This window comes from Alexandromys fortis, unplaced genomic scaffold (assembly GCF_014885135.2).
Source record: "Alexandromys fortis isolate MF-2015 unplaced genomic scaffold, M_Fortis_MF-2015_v1.1 scaffold_178, whole genome shotgun sequence".
NCBI classification, from domain to species: domain Eukaryota; kingdom Metazoa; phylum Chordata; class Mammalia; order Rodentia; family Cricetidae; genus Alexandromys; species Alexandromys fortis.
The window spans coordinates 1,241,291-1,260,089 of NW_026068054.1; the positions used below are offsets into that span (position 1 = coordinate 1,241,291).

Below are 18,799 nucleotides of genomic sequence, written 5' to 3' on the forward strand. Positions count from 1 at the left end.
ATAGTTGTGTTACTTATAGAATACTGACAAGTGCAGATGCAGTTTTTCCTTAGATATTTTTGGTCTTGGTTTGGTTAGCCGGTCATAGTGGAATGTGTCTGTGTCCCAGATACTTAGGCTGAGACAAGAAGGTTAAGCCCCAGAGTTTGAGCTTTTCCTCCCCCGACAGTACAGTATAGTAAGTGGGTTTTTGTCTTTGTTTTTCAAGACAGGGTTTCTCTGTAGCTTTGGCACTTGCCCTGGAACTTACTTTGTAGACCAGGCTGGCCTTGAACTCACAGAGTTCCGCCAGCCTCTGCCTCTCAAGTGCTGGATTAAAGGTGCACTTACCACCCCTGGCTTAGTAAGAGTTTTTAACAAGGAAGAAAAAAAGAAGATGGAAAATCATTAACTTCGTGATACAGAACTTAGAAATAGAGAAGATTGGCTCTAACCTAAAACATTCACAGCTATGGAATGCTTGGTCAATTATAGTAGATTCACTTAGTAAAATTTTGTTTCATTAAAAAAGAAAGTTAGAATTTATAAACAATAAAGTGCCTGTTATTTTCGAGGTTATTCCAATCACAGAGTATCAGTGTGACTGATTGACTTTTTACAGGCAATTTAAGAATTAAGGGCTGGATGGTGGTGGCACATGCCTTTAATCCCAGCACTGGGAAGGCAGAGTGAGTTCTAGGACAGCTAGGACTGCTACACAAGAAACCCTGTCTCAAAAACAAAAAAGAATTAGGTTTATAGGTTTATATTGTTCCTTTTAAGAAATAGTAATTGATAAAGTTTATGTTTTTAGAGAAAAATGTCTCGATTTCTTTCTTTTATATTTTCTTAAGTTTTATGTGTGTTATGTGAAGGTGGGTGAGGATGCCCATGGAGGTTGGAAAAAGCACATCAGAGTCTCTTGGAGCTGGAGTTAAAGGCAGTTGTGAGCTACCTAATGTGCTAAGAACCAAACTTGGGTCCTCTGCAGGAACAGTACAGTACACAGTCTCTTTTTTTTGAGACTGGGTGGCTTCATAGCTCTGGCTGACCTGAGATTTTCCTATTCGCCTACCCCTGCCTCCCAGCTGCTGGGATTAAAGGCATGCACCACCATGTCCAGCTTTTTTTTTTTTTTTTTTTTTTTTTTTTTAAAATGGCTGAAAGACGTTTAAGAAATGTTCAACCTTCTTAGCTCAGACTTTTTTTTTTTTTTTTTTTTGTCAGGTTCTCTGGGTACAGCCTTGTCCTCTAGGAACTTGCTTTGCAGACCAGGCTGGCCTCGAACTCAGAGTTCTACCTGCCTTTACCTCCCAAGTACTGGGATTAAAAGCCCTTGCCACCACTGCCTGGCTTTTTTTATTCTTATTTTAGTTATTCATTTATTTTTCTTGTCTTCAATCTTAAAGAGTTGCTTTACATTTTATTTTTCATAAAAAATTGGGGATGGAGGCTATGTGCTACTTTATCAAACACTGTTAATTTAAGACTTGATAATGTTTGTGGGTATGTTTGTTTTTGAGACGGATGTCAGTATGTAGGTTGGGCTGGCCTCAAATAGAGATAATTTTCCTGACTGCCACATGAGTGCTGAAATTACAGGTGTGTGCCACCATGGCTAGATGGGAGTGTGTGTTGAATGTAATTTGTTCAAAAAAATGGCTAAAATATGTTGTTTAAGCAGCTAGTGTCTGAAAGGAGCTTTGGCTTAACCTTAGTATGCTGAGTTACTTCTTTCTTGAGACAACTTCTCTATGTAGTCCTGACTGTCCTGGAACTTGCTTTGTAGACTTCAAACTCACAGAGATCCACCTGTCTCTGCTTCACAAGCTGAGCTACTTCTTAACACATAGGTCAAAATTCATGTTTGTTCTCTCCTATGGAGCCTGTGATAGATGGAACCCAGTTAACAGAGACTTGCTCTGCTAAGCCAAGAGGAAATCACAGTGCTCATTTGTACTTCTGTAACTTTTCCAAACCTCATATTCTCTATTCCAAGTGCAGAAATTGTCCAATAGACTTTAATCAAGGAAACTGATACAAAAAATACATGATTTATTATTATTATTATTTTTAGTCTACTGACAAGGAGCTGAGAGAGACCATGGCATTGCTGACAGCTCAGCAGACTGCTCTGGAAATCATTGTCAACATGTGCTGCAGTGAAGGTTTGCTCCCCGCTCACATGAGGTGTTCCACTACCCCATCCCCACCCCACACCAAGGACTGCTTCTGTGGGAGTTTCTTTGTACCCAGTTATATCTGTTTGCCCTCTCCTCAGATCCCTCCGATGATGAGTGGGAAGAACTTTCTAGTAGTGATGAAAGTGAGGCCTTTATGGAAAGCTCCTTCAATGAGTGCAGTGGGCAGCTGCTGTCCCCATTGTGCCTGTCCCATGAGATTCACACTGCCCTGACCAACTGCCTCATCCCAAAGAAGGTAATTAGTTTCATCCTGGCCTCAGGTTGGAGTGTGGGAATGACTGATGTTAGCTGTGATCTGGAGCACAGGAGCTGGCGGCTTGGGTGTAAAGCAGACTGACAGCTAAAATGCACATGTTCTGACCATGCTAGTATGTAAACAGAGAGTCAGACTTTATGGAGAAGTCCTGTTTAAGATGAGCCCCCTTTTATCTTTTCCTGTTTCCTTTTCAAACCTAGGTTTTTGAGAAAACTGCTTCACCAAACAGTATTGCCATTGACCTATGTTCTAGGAACCCTACTTGGAAACCTTTGATTAAAAAGTAAGAACCTTTTAATTTTCAGAAACATTCATCGTTTTGTTACTATGTGAATTGTTGGAATATTGAATGGAAAATGCTCCCAAAACCAGCCTATGTACCCTGGAGAAGTTTGTGCCCTGTGTGCTAGGATACCTATGTGAGAATGAATATTCACTGCATTGTGGGTCATCGTTGCCACAGCTTGGAAACAGCCTTGATGTCTGTCAATGACCATATGAATACGAAGTTGACATTCAGCGGTACTAAGGATCTGAACTAGAACCACTCACAGTACAGAATTTACTGTGTTGAGCAGATCAGATAAAACACAAAATGTGTACACTGTGGTTCCCTTTCCACAAAGCACACATCCAAACAACACTAGAGACACATGCCAGGTGGCTCCCATATGAAAAAGAAAGGAAGAAAGTAGGCCTGGGGTACAGGTCTGTAAGCTAGAGTGGGAAGATTATAAGTTCAGACTCTGCCTGAGCAGCCTATTGAGAGCCTGTCTTCGGGGTAGAGTGCTTGTCTAGCATGAGTGGTGCTGTGGGATCAGTCCCTGGGACGGCAAACAATAAATAAAAATGAAAAAATAAAAGTGAGTTTGGTGTCCAAGGCTGAGTAGAGACTTACGACTTACGGTGAGCTGTGCTCATAGTCCTTGAGTGCTCAGGCTCTTTGGCAGATTAGTAGTTCATATTATTCTTTGTGACCTTTGATTGGCAGATTAGTAATTCATATTATTCTTTGTGACCTGCCTCAGATCCCTTGAACCTGTAGGTACTCTTAATTAGAATCTGAAGCTTAGATTAAAAATTGGCACTGAGCCAGGCATGGAGGCTCATACCTCTAATCCCAGTATTTGAGAGAATCACAAATTCAAAGCCAACATAGACTTCATAATGAGCTCCAGGCTAGCCTGGGGCACAAAGCCAGATGCTGTGCCATAATCAACAACGATAGTAAAAATCGCTAGACCCATAGAATTCCAGTGTGTTAGTTTACAGAAACGGACTATTCACTTTCTTTGCAGATTGAACACTATTCAGTGTAGAGCCCTTATGTGTCTCCAGAGTCTTGTGTCTCTCCTGGACATGGACCATCTTGGTGGAGCCCCAGCTCTTCAGACACTTGTACAGCACCTGTCAGAACTTCTTTTTTCTCAGCCAGGTAAATATTTAGACATTACTGTGAAAGACTACTTGGACAGCAGAACTTTGAAGGATAGGAACTTGAACTCTATAAATGGAGTGTTATCACATTTAACCTGCAGAAAACTTTCCCAGATACTATCAACCATGTATTCCCATTGCCAGTGACAGTCAAGAGGTTTCAGTGGGTTTGTGTGTGTGTGTGTATTTAATTTAAAATTAATGTCAATCTGGGCAGTGGTGACCCATGCCTTTAATGCCAGCACTTGAAAGGCAGAGGCAGAGGATCTCTGCGTTCAAGGACAGCCAGGCCTCTCTCCTCCCTGCCACACACACAAAAAACCAGAATAAATAATTAAATTAATGTCATGTCAATTAAAATGAGTCATAAGTATCAGGTCCTCATTAGGATATTTGAGTAAGTCTTTGTTCTTTTTTTTTTTTTAATTTGAGGATTTCATACATGAGTATCCTGGGTCTGTATCATTTCTGCTCCCAATTCCTCATGTCTTCCCCCATCATCCTCTCCACCCTCTCTTGAATTCATGACCCCTTCTATATTTCTTCCTGTTACAAACACACACAGGAACATAGTAGACACACAACCCTCTGGTTCAGTCAGTGTTGTCCCACCTCATGTCCTTAGGGCTGGCCAGGTAGGATTGTGATCTCATCCCTAAAAAGGGGAACAAACAAAAACAGGAAAGTGGTTTTCTGTCAGTGACCATTAGTTATAGCTCCTGAGCTAAGGGCAGGGCCCTGTGAAATTTTCCTCCATCCAGGTTGGCACATCAGCTGGTGTATTCTCAGGTCTTGCGCTGGCAGCCATTTGGTGAGAGTTGAGAGAAGCAACACCCCTGTCCTCTTTAGAAGAAACTATCTTGTAGCAGTCATCCTGGTCCTTGGCTCTTTCTCCTCCTCTGTAATGCTTCCTGAACTTGGGTGTGGGAATTGGGTTACAGATGTCCCATTGGAGGCTGAACACCCCCTGGTTACTTATTCTTTGCATTTTGACCAGTGGTAGATCTCTACTAGTTTCTGCATGCTGCAAAAGAACTTTGATGTGATGTGAGATCTGCACTTATACATATAAGTATTTCAGAGGGGGGTAGAAACCATTACTTTATTAATATGGTAGTGGTAGGTTCACATGGCTTTTGGCTAGATTTTTAGTGCTTGACCATCCTCCAATTGATCAGCCTTTGTGTCCAGTTATAGCTATTGATTATTCCAAGATGCAAGTACTATTATTGTGCTATTGAGGGGCTTTTTTTTTTTTTTTTTTTTTTTGTGTGTGTGTGGTTTTTCGAGACAGGGTTTCTCTGTGGCTTTGGAGCCTGTCCTGGAACTAGCTCTTGTAGACCAGGCTGGTCTCGAACTCACAGAGATCTGCCTGCCTCTGCCTCCCGAGTGCTGGGATTAAAGGCGTGTGCCACCACTGCCCGGCTTTTTGTTTTTTTTTTTTTTTGTGTGTGTGTGTGTGTGTGTTTGTTTTTGAGACAATATTTTTCTGTGTAGCCTTGGTTGCCCTGGAACTCACTATATAGACCAGGCTTGCCTGATATTCAGAGATTTGCCTGCTTCTGACTCCTGAGTGCTGCAATTAAAGGCATATACCAGTGCTCCTAGCCTGTTGAGGATAACTTTTCTCCCTAAGCAGCTTTCATGGCACCCTTAGTATTGTGAGAGCTAACTCTTAGGCTTCCAGGTAAGCACCAGGTTAATTTCTCCCAAGTTCTGAGTGCAGTGTGTGGTATCTTCAGCAATAAGGTCCACCTTGACATTCTGACAGACAGTCAAGAGAATGGCGGTAGTCCGTGTTTTCTTGTAGGTCTCCTGTGCCTTCCCAGTCACATTCTTAATATATTTAAATTTAATCGAGTAATATGCGTACAGTATGTAGGACAAAATTAAAAAATTAGGAGAGAATGTGAAGTGGACAGCCTTCTTCGTTTGTCCTATACTACCCAATTCTCAGAGGCATCATTAATACGCTAGTTTCATTTAAGTATCTGCTTCCAAAGAAATTCTGTGTCCTAAGCACGTAGTAATAAATCATGGCATCTGCTACCATGTAACAAGTCTGGCCCAAGTTTTATGACTGAATCAATAAGGTGCATATGATTAGGTATAGCTTCAGCCTCTGCCCTCAGGAGGATTGCTTGAGTCTGTGTGTTCTAAAGTAGCCTGAGCACCACATGATTCCCCTGTCTCGTCCTTATTCTCAGAGTCAGGCAGTGATTCTTCACTAGGGGCAATTGCTCCTCTCCTAGGGGACATTGGCAACGTCTGAAGATAATTTCAGGGGTTACTGTCTTGGTGGTTGTTCCTGGTATGCCACAGGGATGCTAGGAGATATCTTGAACAAGAGCTTTCTGTATACACACACATAACAGAATTGTTATCTAAGCAGTGTCTCTGTTGCTGAGGTGGAATCTTGCCTAAACTAGGGTCTCTTCTGAAGACCTTAAAGACTGAGCCAGAATCATTTGAGCTTTTGTTCACTTACATTAAACACTTATGGCTGGAATCATCCATGACTTGAGCCTCTTTACAACAGTGACTGGGTTCCTAGGTTGGGAGTCCAGGGAAAAGCACATACCTGTGAGTGAGCTGTAAGTCACACTGCTTGTTATGACTTAGCCTGTCATAGTTGTGGTTGAAGAAAAGAAGTCACACCCATGTTTAAGAAGAAATCAGACTCTGCGTGTGGGAAGTATATGGGGTGGTGTCAGAAGATGGCGTAGGACTGGACATACTTGCTGTACATTTTTAGAAATTATGATTCAAATGTACTCTATGGATCACTCACCTGAATGGCCCTCATTTGTTCCTGCCTGTGACCATACTGGCTCAGGTGTTTATTGCAGCTGTTTTGTTTGTCATGCATAGGAAAGTGCAGTAGGAAAAGAGCAAGGCTGAGTCATGGAGCAGACCAGGGAGGCTTTGAGCTATGAGCTTGTATTGTCAAGAGCATTGGTGTAGGAGATGACTCGCCCGCAGATCTGCCAGCATCACAGCGGAGACCACTGGCTCAGGGTTATCCCATGCCAGGTGTTAGTCTAGTGAAAACTCAACACCTTAAGTGAGGGCCTCTGCAGGTCTCTGCCCGTCCCTGCTGCAGTCATCTTTCAGACTCACTGGACACTGGACAGACTGTTAGCTAAACATTTGGCTTACATATCAAGAATGCCTTTGTTGGGGGCTGGAGAGGTGACTCAGTTACTGTTCTTGCAGAAAATCTCAGCTCAGTTCCTAAAATCCACATGGAGTGTTTCTGATGCCCTCTTCTGGCCTCCCTAGGCATTGCACCCATGGTGCATAGACATACAGAAAGGCAAAACACTCATCCACCTAAAATAAAATAAATATGGGGGGAAAATTGCTTTTGTTAGTAACATTGTAAGCTAACACTTGCATGCTTAGTTTTAAAACTTTTTCTACAAAATAGTTTGTCTTGGAGAAGAGAAAATTTGCACTTCATCTTTGTGTTTTGTGGAATTTTTTTGTGTCTTTTAGATTTTGCTAAACAAGCTGATTTTCTAGAAGCCATAAGTAGTGCTTTGAGGGCCCTTTTGCAAACAATGGCTGCCAAAAACATTCCACAGGTAAGACATTGTAAAGTTCTTATGTGAAATTTGGAAAGATGCTGTGTTTTGCAAGCACATTGCCAGAAAAACAAAGATCCAAAGCTGTTAGAGTTATAGCTTTGTGAAAAGGCAAGGGAAGAAGTAGAGATAGAAAAGTGCTTTTCAAAAAGAGAAAACCTGGTGTGGTGGCTCACACCATTAGTCCCACACTCGGGAGGCAGAGTTCAAGGCCAGCCTGGTCTACAGCATGATTTCCAGGAAAGCTAGGGTTGTTACACAGAGAAACACTGTCCGAAGAACTTCTGTCAGGCCTAATGACCTCACACATAAAGGTGGAAGGAGAAAACTAACTCCACAGAGTTATCCTCTGATCTCCACACACATATGCGTACATTTCCATATGTATATTTAAACAAGTTTGATATGTTTTACTTTGTTTCTTTTTCGAAAACAGTTCATAGAAATGTGATTCATTTGTCTTTGCTCAAAGGTTTTAGCCAACAGTCATCATAGCTGCCCAGATTCGTTTGTGAGGCTGCACACTGGAGATGCCCAGCTTTGTGTCTCCAGTGCTATCAGCTAGGATTCTTCTGCAAAGAAGACATCGTCTCAATGATCATTTAGTAATTTTGGCACAGTTTGTACTCCTAGGCAGCTATGATCACTGTTGGCTAAAACCTTTGAGCAAAGACACTAAGACATGATCTGTGGTGGTGGCGCACGCCTTTAATCCCAGCACGCAGGAGGCATAGGTAGGCTGTCTACAAGAGCTAGTTCCAGGACAGGCTCCAAAGCTACAGAGAAACCCTGTCTTGAGGGAAAAAATATATGTGTATGTGTGTGTAGCAATATGAATTTTACTTGCCAGTAAAAATTCTGAACCTGAATCTAATTAGATGTAGATCTTAATATAGGAAGTGAAGAGTATTAAAATGTACTATCACATAATGAATAGGTACCCTGGTAATCTCTAAATACAACCTCTCTCTTTTTTTTTTTCTTCCTGCTTCTTGTTTTGTTTGTTGCTGAGACTGAACCTAGGGCTTCACTCATGCTTTCTTTTTAGTTTCATTTTGTGCTCAGAGTTTTATACACATTTATTTTGAGATAGGGTTTTATTATGTCCCCCGACTGACTACTGAGTGATCCTACTGCCTCAGCCTTAGTGCTGGGATTATTTGTAGATCTGTAGTTTTGGCTTCCACACCAGCCTCATTATTTTATTCATTTATTCATTTTATATGTGTATGTATGTATATATTTATGTGTATGTGTGTGTGTGTATAATCTTTTTATTTTGATATTTCAAGATAAGGTTTCTCTGTAGGTTTTGGAACCTGTCCTGGAACTCATTCTGTAGACTACACTGGCCTTGAACTCACAGAGATCCACCTAGCTCTGCCTCCTGAGAACTGGGATTCAAAGTGTACGCCACCACCACCCAACTATTCTTTTTGATTCAAAAATTGATGGATATTAGAAGAAATTTCTTCGTGTTGGTTCCCTTTCTCTGGTGTGGACCCTTTGTCTGCAGTTGTGCTCTACCAGTGAACTAAACCTATACCCCCACACTCTGATTGCTTTTTGCTAAAGAAAATGTTACATGCTCAAGTCATTTTCCTTGATTTTTTTTAAGAATTTTCCTTTTTAAAACATAAAAGGACTAGATAATTTAGTGATTAAGGGGCTTGCCATCCAAGATCTCTGGAATCCATATAAATGCTGTGTGGATGGGTGGCCTGTAATTCTAGAGCTCTGAAGGTGGAGATGGGATTCCTGGAGCAAACTAGTCAGACTAGCTAAATAGGCAAGCTCTGGTTCAAATGAGAGATCTGGCCTCAATGAATAAGGTAGTGTAATCAATGAAGACCACCAATATCAACCCTAGGCCTCCACAAATTGCACACAAGCATACAAACCCTTGTATACTCATGCCCACCGTTGTGTGCAACTCATTTCTACTCAAATAGGGATCTTACCACAGAGCAAAATATGGTCACTTGTAAAGTCCAACATGGTGAACCAGTGAGTTTTATTGGTGATACAGAAATATGGGTGAGAGGTTACTTAAAGGAGCAGAAGACAACTATATCACCGAAGCCCACCCCAGTACCTGGAACAAGCTGCACAGTTGCAGCTCCACAGGTTGGAGAATGTCTTTTCAAAGTGACTCGGTTGGTCTACACCTCTTCTAGGAAACTCAGCTGGTTCCTGCTTCTTCAGGCAGCTGGTCTAGTCTCAGAGTCATCTTTGCCCGTTTTCTCTAAGAGTCTCTGCAGCTCAGCTTGTTTGAGTGTCTTTGCAGCTTGGCTTCCTTCCATCTGAGAACTGAGGGGCCTAGTGAACTTGATCAGTTTCAGGTACTTCCTAAAGCTATTTTGAGTGTTTGCCTTCCAATTTAAAGAGCTTCCCAGCAGGATGGAATGTTTCCGTCTCAAAGGAAACTATCTACAACATCCACACACATGAACATGAGCTAAGTAAATAAAGTATTTCTTTTCTCTCAACAGTGTATGACACCTGAGCAGCTGATGACGCTATGCAGAGCAGGCATTCATAGTAGCAGCATCGGGGTGAGAGTGAATGTGGTCAGTATTTTGGGGATCACTGGCAGCGTCCTAGCCAAAGAAAATGGCACACTTGAAACTCTTAAGGTAAACAATTGTTTCTAACCTAAACTGTCCAGTAAGTAGGAATGGGGGGAGATCATGATAAGATACTGTATAAAGAAATATAGAGTGGGGCTGGAGAGATGACTCAGGTTAAGAGCACTCACTGGCTGCTCTTCCAGAATTCTTGCATTCAAGTCCCAGCAGCCACGTGGTTCACAGCCATCTGTGATGAGATCTGGTGCCCATCTCAGGCCTGCAGGCTGCAAGCAGGCAGAATCTGTATACACAATAAATAAATAAATCTTAAAAAAAAAGAAAAAGAAAAAATATAGAATGTACCCTATGGCTTTAATAAAACTATGTATTAAATAAGTACTTGAGCCGGGTGGTGGTGGCGCACGCTAAAAAAAAGAAAAAGAAAAAATATAGAATGTACCCTATGGCTTTAATAAAACTATGTATTAAATAAGTACTTGAGCCGGGTGGTGGTGGCGCACGCTAAAAAAAAGAAAAAGAAAAAATATAGAATGTACCCTATGGCTTTAATAAAACTATGTATTAAATAAGTACTTGAGCCGGGTGGTGGTGGCGCACGCCTTTAATCCCAGCACTTGGGAGGCAGAGGCAGGCGGATCTCTGTGAGTTCGAGACCAGCCTGGTCTACAAGAGCTAGTTCCAGGACAGGCTCCAAAACCACAGAGAAACCCTGTCTCGAAAAACCAATAAATAAATAAATAAGTACTTGAAAAAGTGAGCCTTGTTTTTATTTATCTTTTCTCGAGATGTGCTTTTTTAAGAATTAGCTTGTCTTCAGCATAAAGCCAAATGTGGAATTTTTATTTGTTTTTGTTGTTTGAGACAGGGTTTCTCTGTTTAACAGAGCTGACTGTCCTGGAACTTGTTCTATAGAACAGGCCGGCTTTGAACTCACAGACATTAGCCTACCTCTGCCTCCCAAGTGCTGAGAGTAAAGACTTGAGCCACCATGTCTGGCTCTAAAGTCCTTCTTAACATGCTAAAACCCTGTAGGGATTTGTAATATCTTTAAAAACCATGTTGGAGGACTAGGGGATGGTTTATCTCTCTTCAGAGGACCGTATTTCAGCTCCCAGCACCTAGATCAGGTAGATCACAACTGATATCCAAGGAATCTGATATCTCTGGCCTCTACAGGCACTGGTACTTATGGCACAAACCCACATGCAGACATATACATAATTAAAAAACAATAATAGTAAAACTTTAAATTTTAACATGTTGGAAAAATAGTACATGCACTTAAACAAAAAAACATGCAGAAAGTAGAATGATGAAGTGTAAATGGTACTATTCAACCTCTGTCCTAAGCTTCCTGTCCCTTTGTCTCAGAGGTGTGGACACCATATTTACTTGTTCATTCTGTACTGCTTCACTTTTTTTTCTTTTAATTCTCTGGAAGTTTTGTCCATGTGTATAGTGTTTCTGTCATACTCCCCACTTCCTCTCTCCAGCTGTCCCTCCCCTACCCCATGGTCCATCCTTTTTTAATAAGACTTTTGTTTTGTTTTGTTTGTTTTTCAAGACAGAGTTTCTCTGTAGCTTTGGAGCCCATCCTGGAACTTGCTCTATTGACCAGGCTGGCCTCGAACTCAAAGAGATCCACCTGCCTCTGCCTCCCGAGTGCTGGGATTAAAGGTGTGCACCACCACCGCCTGGCTTTTTTAATAAGACTTGTTATGTTGTGATATATGCTTCAAAGTACATTCTAGAATTCTAGGATATTCGGCCTAATACTGTCATAGAGGTTATCTGTACTGTTCACATTAAAATGAGAATATTAGCGCCCAGAGAGGTTAACTGACTAGTACGGTACAGCTGGACTTTAGCGTATTCTGACAGTCTCCATCCCCTGTTCCCATGAAAGCTTACATATCACCCCCCACACCACAGCCAGACTATAATCCGATTATTGTAGTCTGGAAGAGGTCTTTGCAAATTGGGACTGTTATCAAAAGATAACTGATTGTGGAGGGAAAGGAAAGAGCATATAATAGCCAGGCCTGGTGACGCGGGTCTGTATTCCCAGCACTAGGGAGGTAAAAGTAGGAGGGTCAGAAGTTCAAGGTCATCACCCACTGTCCTGGTGAATTTGAGGCTAGCCTAAGTGACTTGAGACTGTGTGTCAAAAACAAAATCAAAAAAACAGTGTGAAGTAAAGTGAGAATGGCACTTAGTTTGTGATTTATTTTGTTTCTTTCTTTCTTTTTTTTCAAGGCAGGGTCTCTCTATGTAATTCCCTTTGTAGGCCTCAAACTCACAGCTCTTCCTACCTCCACCTCCTGGGTACTGGGATCATGGGTGGTGGTGATTGTTGTCACAAATGAGAAGCCTGAGGAAAGCAGAAGGAAAATTTCAGTAGTTTCCAAAATAAATTTTTCGTTTCATTTATGGACCTTGGTTTGCTTTATTTGGTAATATAAACTATAGCACAGTTAGCTTATCTTGATCATATTATGTTTGGTATAGTTATAGCTGTGTGTGATATCTTCACACTTTTTTCAATTTAAGTAGAATGCAGGAGCTGTTGACACATTTGTTAGTGCTCGTACTAGAGACTGACCCTTCATTATCCTGTGTTTGATTTTTGTAGACCATTGGGTGCTTTCTGTTGGAAGTTGCCACCAAAGACCCTTCCCTCGTGGTAACAGGAGAGGCTTTGGATGCCCTCTTTGACGTTTTTGCAGATGGTGAAGAAGCTGAAAAGGCCTCAGTTCAAATTAAATTGTTATCAGCTTTGAAAGAATTCCAGCCAGTCTTCAAGATGAAGGTTTGTGTTGCTTTCTTATAAATGCGCAGGTCTCAGCAGCTCTGGGGAAAAGGGTCATGCAGCCTAGAGTGTGCTTGAGGAATTCCTGTTAAGTCTTGGTGATTAACCTAGCACTTCCCATCCAGAGCACTCAGTGAAGTGCTTGTTTGGTTGAGTTGTGGTTCCACAGAGTGGTGCTAGGTTTTGGTAATTTGAATCCAGAGTGGCATCTTGACACATTCTTCATGATATTAATAGCTTTCTTATACAGAAATACTGTCTGTAGTTTAAAAGGTACTTTCATATACTTTTAAACTTGTTTTATAGGTGTAATGTACTGTATGTTGGCTTCATTGTTGTGGGTATTTTCCTTGGGGAAAGAAGGCATCTTTAGGGTGTTCTGTCCTGGAAAACAAAGCTGCCACTGTATTAGCTGGATAAGAGAGCAGCCAAGAACTTTGTTTTGATTTGTTGATTTATTTATTTGTTTTGGTCCTGGGGATTGAACCCGGGGCCTTGTGCTGTCCATATGTCTACCCAAGTTATACCCTGCGCCTAGGAAATAGGAACAAACTTGAATCTTTCCATTTTAGAGGACTTTTTGTTTGTTTGTTTGTTTGTTTGTTTGTTTGTTTTCCTGTCCATCTTCCTTTTGCCTAAAAGCATTCTACCACTGAGTTATATTCCCACCACCCAAAATTTCTTTCTTTTGACATATATTTATTCTTATATGAATGTTTTTTGCCTGCACATATGTCTGTACACCATGTATGTGCAATGCTTATGAAAGCCGGAGGATGGTGTCAGATACCCTGGAACTGGATACCAGGTGCCTTTTAATCTCTGGGCCATTTCCCTGACCCCACTGGACTGTGTTTCTTTTAGCAGAGACAAATGTACCTGGGGTTTATTTCTTCCTTTGCTGTCCAGAAAAAATAGCATAACATAATCATATTTCTGCTTTTTTGTGTTTTTGCCTAATTCTTTAAAAGTCCTGTTTTCATGCCAGTACATAGTGTCTACATTGTTCATAAAAAGCCCTTTAGATTTCTGCAGAAGGAGCCTTTGAGGTAAGGAGAACAATGTTTACCCCATTTCTGCTGCCAGCAAAGCAGATTAGGCAAAGTCATCAAACCCTCCAGACGGATGTGGTGCCAGCCTCTAATCCCAGAACTTGGAGGTGAATCATGAGTCCCAGGCCAGCCTGGACTGCACAATAAGATCCTGTCTCAAAAGATAAATGAATGGGGTTGGGAATGTTGCTCATGGTAGCATATGTTTTAGCATTCTTGAGACCCTGGGTTTAATCCTCAGTATTAAAGTAGAACAAGACTAGAACTCTGAAACAGCAGTGCTGTATAACTTCTGTAAACTCTGAACTGGGAAAACACCCTGGATATTGGAAGCTGTTGATGGGGTTGGCTTACTTGTTTAGTATGCGTTGCTATAGTGATAATGTCTCACGATAGGTTTTTTTTTTTTAATGCAGTTAGCTCCAGTGAAATTTCTTTTTTTTTTTTTAAATATTTATTTATTTAGTATACAATATTCTTTCTGCGTGTATGCCTGAAGGCCAGAAGAGGGCACCAGACCTCATTACAGATGGTTGTGAGCCACCACGTGGTTGCTGGGAATTGAACTCAGGACCTTTGGAAGAGCAGGCAATGTTCTTAATCACTAAGCCATCTCTCCAGCCCCCTCAGTGAAATTTCTTTATCTTGTGGTTTGAGAGTTTGTTTTTTTGGTTTGGTTTGGTTTGGTTTTTGGTTTGTATTACTTGTAGATTCACTGGGGCTTGTTCCATATGTGGATTTTTAGCCCTCAGCTCCTGGCCTCTGAATCAGAAAGTTAATAAGGGTACCAGTAGGAGCCCTACTAGCCCATGCTGTGGGAAATCTTACAGGTGCTGTACTAAAACTTGAAAACTGGTGCTTAAGACTAGAGATGAGGGCCCGAGAGATGGTCCCTGTTAAGAGCACTGGCTGCTCTTCCAGAGGACTTGGGTTCTGTTCTCAGCACCCACATGGTTACTTAGCTGTAATTCCAGTTCCAGGGGTTCTAACATCCTCTTCTGGCCTCTATGGGCACTGCAGACATATGATGCATAGACATGCATGCACACAAAATGTCCATACACGTAAAATAAAGGGGCTGGAGAGATGGCTTAGTGACTTAGAGCACTTACTGCTTTTGTGGAGTCCCAGCTTTGACTCTCTCCATCCACATGATGGTTCACAACCATCTTAACTCCAGTGCCAGGGGATCCATTGTCTTATTCTGACCTCCATGGGTACCAGACACTCATGTGGTACACATAACATACAAGCAAGCAAAATGTTCATACAAATAAAAATTTTCTCCGGACGATGGTGGCGCATGCCTTTAATCCCAGCACTTGGGAGGCAGAGGCAGGCGGATCTCTGTGAGTTCAAGACCAACCTGGTCTACAAGAGCTAGTTCCAGGACAGGCTCCAAAACCACAGAGAAACCCTGTCTTGAAAAAAAACATTTTTTTTCAATTAAAGATAAATAAAATAAAACTACTTTTTAAAAAGACTTGGGGTGAGTTATGATTTGCATTCCATAAATTTCGATCTTTTTTATCTATGGCTCTTATTTCTGTAACTTCTTTTTCCCCTTTTGTGTTTTATTTTTGTTGAGATAGGATCTCTCTGTAATTTTGACTGTCCTAGAACTCATTATATAGACCAGGCTGGTCTCAGACTCACAGAGATCCTCTGCCACCACCTCCAGAGTATTGGGATCAAAGGCAAGCAATTGGCTTATAGCTATAATTTTAATGTGTGTGTTCAGGTTGGGGGGATGGTTTAGTGGTTGGAGTTCTTATCATGCAACTGTGGAAACTAGGTCAGTATTTACCCACCAAAATGCTGCGTGGGATTCCAGCCTGAGAAGGTAGAGATAGATGATCCCAGGAACACGCTGGCTGGTGAGTCTAGCTAAATCAGCAAGCTCTGAGTTTGACTGAGAGATTGCCTCAGTGAAAATGGAAAAAGAAAAAAAAGTGAGCATGTTTTCATTTTTCTTGTCTTCACGTACTTTATTCTATTTAATCTGAAAGTAAAACTTTATATTTGCTTATAAAATAGTTACTTGAAGCCAGGCAGTGGTGGCCTTTAATCCCAGCACTCGAAGAAGAGGCAAGTGGATCTCTGTGTTCAAGGCCAGCCTGGTCTACAGAGTGAGTTTCAGGACAAGTGCCAAAACTACACAGAAAAACCCATCTCGAATAACCATTTTTTTTAAAAGTTGTTTTGTTTAAACGATAACAAATTAGATGACATAATCTCATTCTGTCTCTCATCAGATACGGAAAGAGGGCAGGGGCAAATACAGTCCAGATCAGCTGTGTGTTCTTGACAACGTGAAGATGAACTTGAGACGGTTTGTTGCTTACCAAGAGACTGTTGAGAAAAGACTGACTTCTTAAACCATCAGGAGGACCAGAGCTGGGGTTGGCTCAGCAGCTGCAAGCCTGGCTGGCATGCATGCTTTTCTAAAAACCCAAAGCTCTTTTGAGAAAATAGAGTGAGAGCGAGTCTGCTTCTCCCAGCGGATTTAACTCTAAGAATACTAAAGGGTTTCCTTTGAATGTACATGCTTCCAAAAGCCTCTTGTTTCTTTTTTGAGACGGTTCTCCCTAGGTAGCCCTGCCTGACCAAGAATTTGCAGGGGTCTACTTGCCTCAGTTTCCTAATTGCTAGGATTTAAAGCATTCAACACACCTGGCCTACAAAGGCTATTTTTTAAAGCCTCTGTTTTGTATAGTAGTTTGAAGTTGAGAACCTGCAGGAAATGTGTGCTATGACCAGAAATCTCTGGCCTTCTGTTCCATTTCCAGCATATTTTAGCCACTGAAATGAGGAGTGGAAACGCACCACAATCTCAGGTGGTCCTGTGTTTTCCTTCTCGGTGCTAGGGCAGCATTCAGGACCTCGCTGCTGCCAGGCAAGCGCTAACTACACCCCAGCCCGCAAGTGGTTTTTAATTAGTTTGTGGGCGGGCAGTGAAGAGACGGCAAACAATTACATCCTTGGACTTTGTAAGAAAAGAAATTAAGGCATTGTTTGGATGTTCTTTAAAGCTAGTATCATTTTATATTAACTAAATTTTAACTGAAATATGAATATAAGCTTTATAAAATATTTTGATATGAAGTACTGTATACCTATTATGACTTGTGAAGTAAATTACTTGAATTTGTCAAGCTCAGATAATGAGCTAATGCGGGGGTTGCACTCTGTTCAGGGGTTCTGAGCAATTATTCTATATAACTGCTCAAAACCCCATCTTAATTTGATATAGAATCAGAATTAGTAAAAAAAAAAAAAAAAAAAGCCGGGCCTGGTGACACATGCCTTTAATCCCAGCACTCAGAAGACAGAGGCAAGTAGATTTTAGAATTCAAGGCTAGCCTGGTCTACAGAAGGAGTAGACAGGACAGCCAGGGCTACTTAGAGAAACCCTGTCTCAAAACAAAAGAAAGAAAAGAATTAGTAGAAAATATTTTTGAATAAATAACTTTTAACTGGATATTTTGTGCTTTACAGTTATTTTTGTGACCCTAAGTATGCACATTCTTGGGTAGTTTGCTTCACATCAGAGCTTACAAAAGGATAACAGCGTGACTTTCTGGTACCACCTCTCATTACCCTTGAAAACAGCACTCAAGCTGGGCCTTATCCCCAGTCTGCTCCCATCCATCCATTTGCCTGATCAGAATGTTCAGCAGCAGATCTCTGTTGCAGTGATCTAGGCTGTAATTTCCCCCTAGTTGTGTAGCTGCATGAATCATCCACTAGTATTGCATTTCATGTGTGCTGTGGCCTGATAAACAGTATTTCCTGTCTAGTAGAGGTTGTTGGAAAGCCAGGATTATTTATCAGTGCCGAGGAGTCACTGAGTTCATGAGTCTGTAAGTAGAAGGGTCTGCCATACACAATAGTCTTATACTTTATTCTCCTGGATGATAGAGTTTGTGGCTGTGTGTGCTTTATGATTGCTGCAGCCAGGTCTTTGGCCCAGATTTTTTATAGCATGTGTTTGTCAAAAGGACTCCCCTCAGCCGGGCGGTGGGGCACATGCCTTTAATCCCAGCACTCGGGAGGCAGAGGCAGGCAGATCTCTGTGAGTTCGAGACCAGCCTGGTCTACAAGAGCTAGTTCCAGGACAGGCTCCAAAACCACAGAGAAACCCTGTCTCGAAAAACCAAAAAAAAAAAAAAAAAAAGGACTCCCCTCAGTGAGTTTTACATGTGAGTTCAAGGCTGAAGAGTTAAGTTCAAGGGGCTGGAGAAGATGGCTCAGCGGTTAAGAGCACTGACTGCTCTTCCAGAGGACCTGGGTTCAATTCCCAGCACCCACATGGCAGCTCACAACTGTCTGAAAATGCAGTTCCACGAGATCTGACACCTTCACACCAATGCACATAAATTAAAGTTAAATCATTTTAAAAAATATTTGAAAAGAGTTAAGTTTAAGATGAGTTTCAGAGATCTGGCTTATCTGTTTGTCATACCCCTTTCAAAGAGAAGAGGGTTTCCGAGTCTATCCTTCCCATAATTCCCGTGCCCTGTTCTTGGAACAGAGTAGACAGTACAGCACGGGGCACACAGGTATTTGGTGAGTGAGTGTCGTGAATTTGTTTTACTAAGCTGTAAGGCAGCACAGTGCAAGGTGAGGTGGTGCATATTGAAAAACCCAGGCTGTGACAGGGGTGGTTCAGCCCGAGGTGCTCTGTAGCAACAGGGAAATGGAAAAGTCCTGAATACACTCCCCGGTTGTAGAGCAAATTTTGGAAGTTCCAAGGATATCTAAGACAAAACAGAGAAATTGTCTTAGAAAAAAAAAGGACAAAATCTAAAATCGTTCACCAGAACTACAAGCTTCTAAATGTTGGAGTATAAAGCCATATAAGATTCTTTATTAGATAGAATC

General features: G+C 41.5%; 1 protein-coding gene across 2 annotated transcripts in view; it reads left to right on the plus strand.

Moving 5' to 3' along the window:
- Positions 1 to 17,396, plus strand: part of Heatr3 (HEAT repeat containing 3) — a 39,889-nt gene extending 22,493 nt beyond the window's left edge. For both annotated transcript variants that reach the window (XM_050119800.1, XM_050119801.1), the window contains 8 exons: positions 2,057 to 2,147; positions 2,261 to 2,418; positions 2,640 to 2,722; positions 3,738 to 3,874; positions 7,375 to 7,463; positions 9,956 to 10,099; positions 12,687 to 12,863; positions 16,171 to 17,396. In XM_050119800.1, coding sequence (XP_049975757.1) covers positions 2,057 to 2,147; positions 2,261 to 2,418; positions 2,640 to 2,722; positions 3,738 to 3,874; positions 7,375 to 7,463; positions 9,956 to 10,099; positions 12,687 to 12,863; positions 16,171 to 16,293 — 1,002 coding nt within the window. In that variant the 3' untranslated portion in view covers positions 16,294 to 17,396. The remainder of the gene's footprint in view (positions 1 to 2,056; positions 2,148 to 2,260; positions 2,419 to 2,639; positions 2,723 to 3,737; positions 3,875 to 7,374; positions 7,464 to 9,955; positions 10,100 to 12,686; positions 12,864 to 16,170) is intronic.
- Positions 17,397 to 18,799: the final 1,403 nt, after the last annotated feature.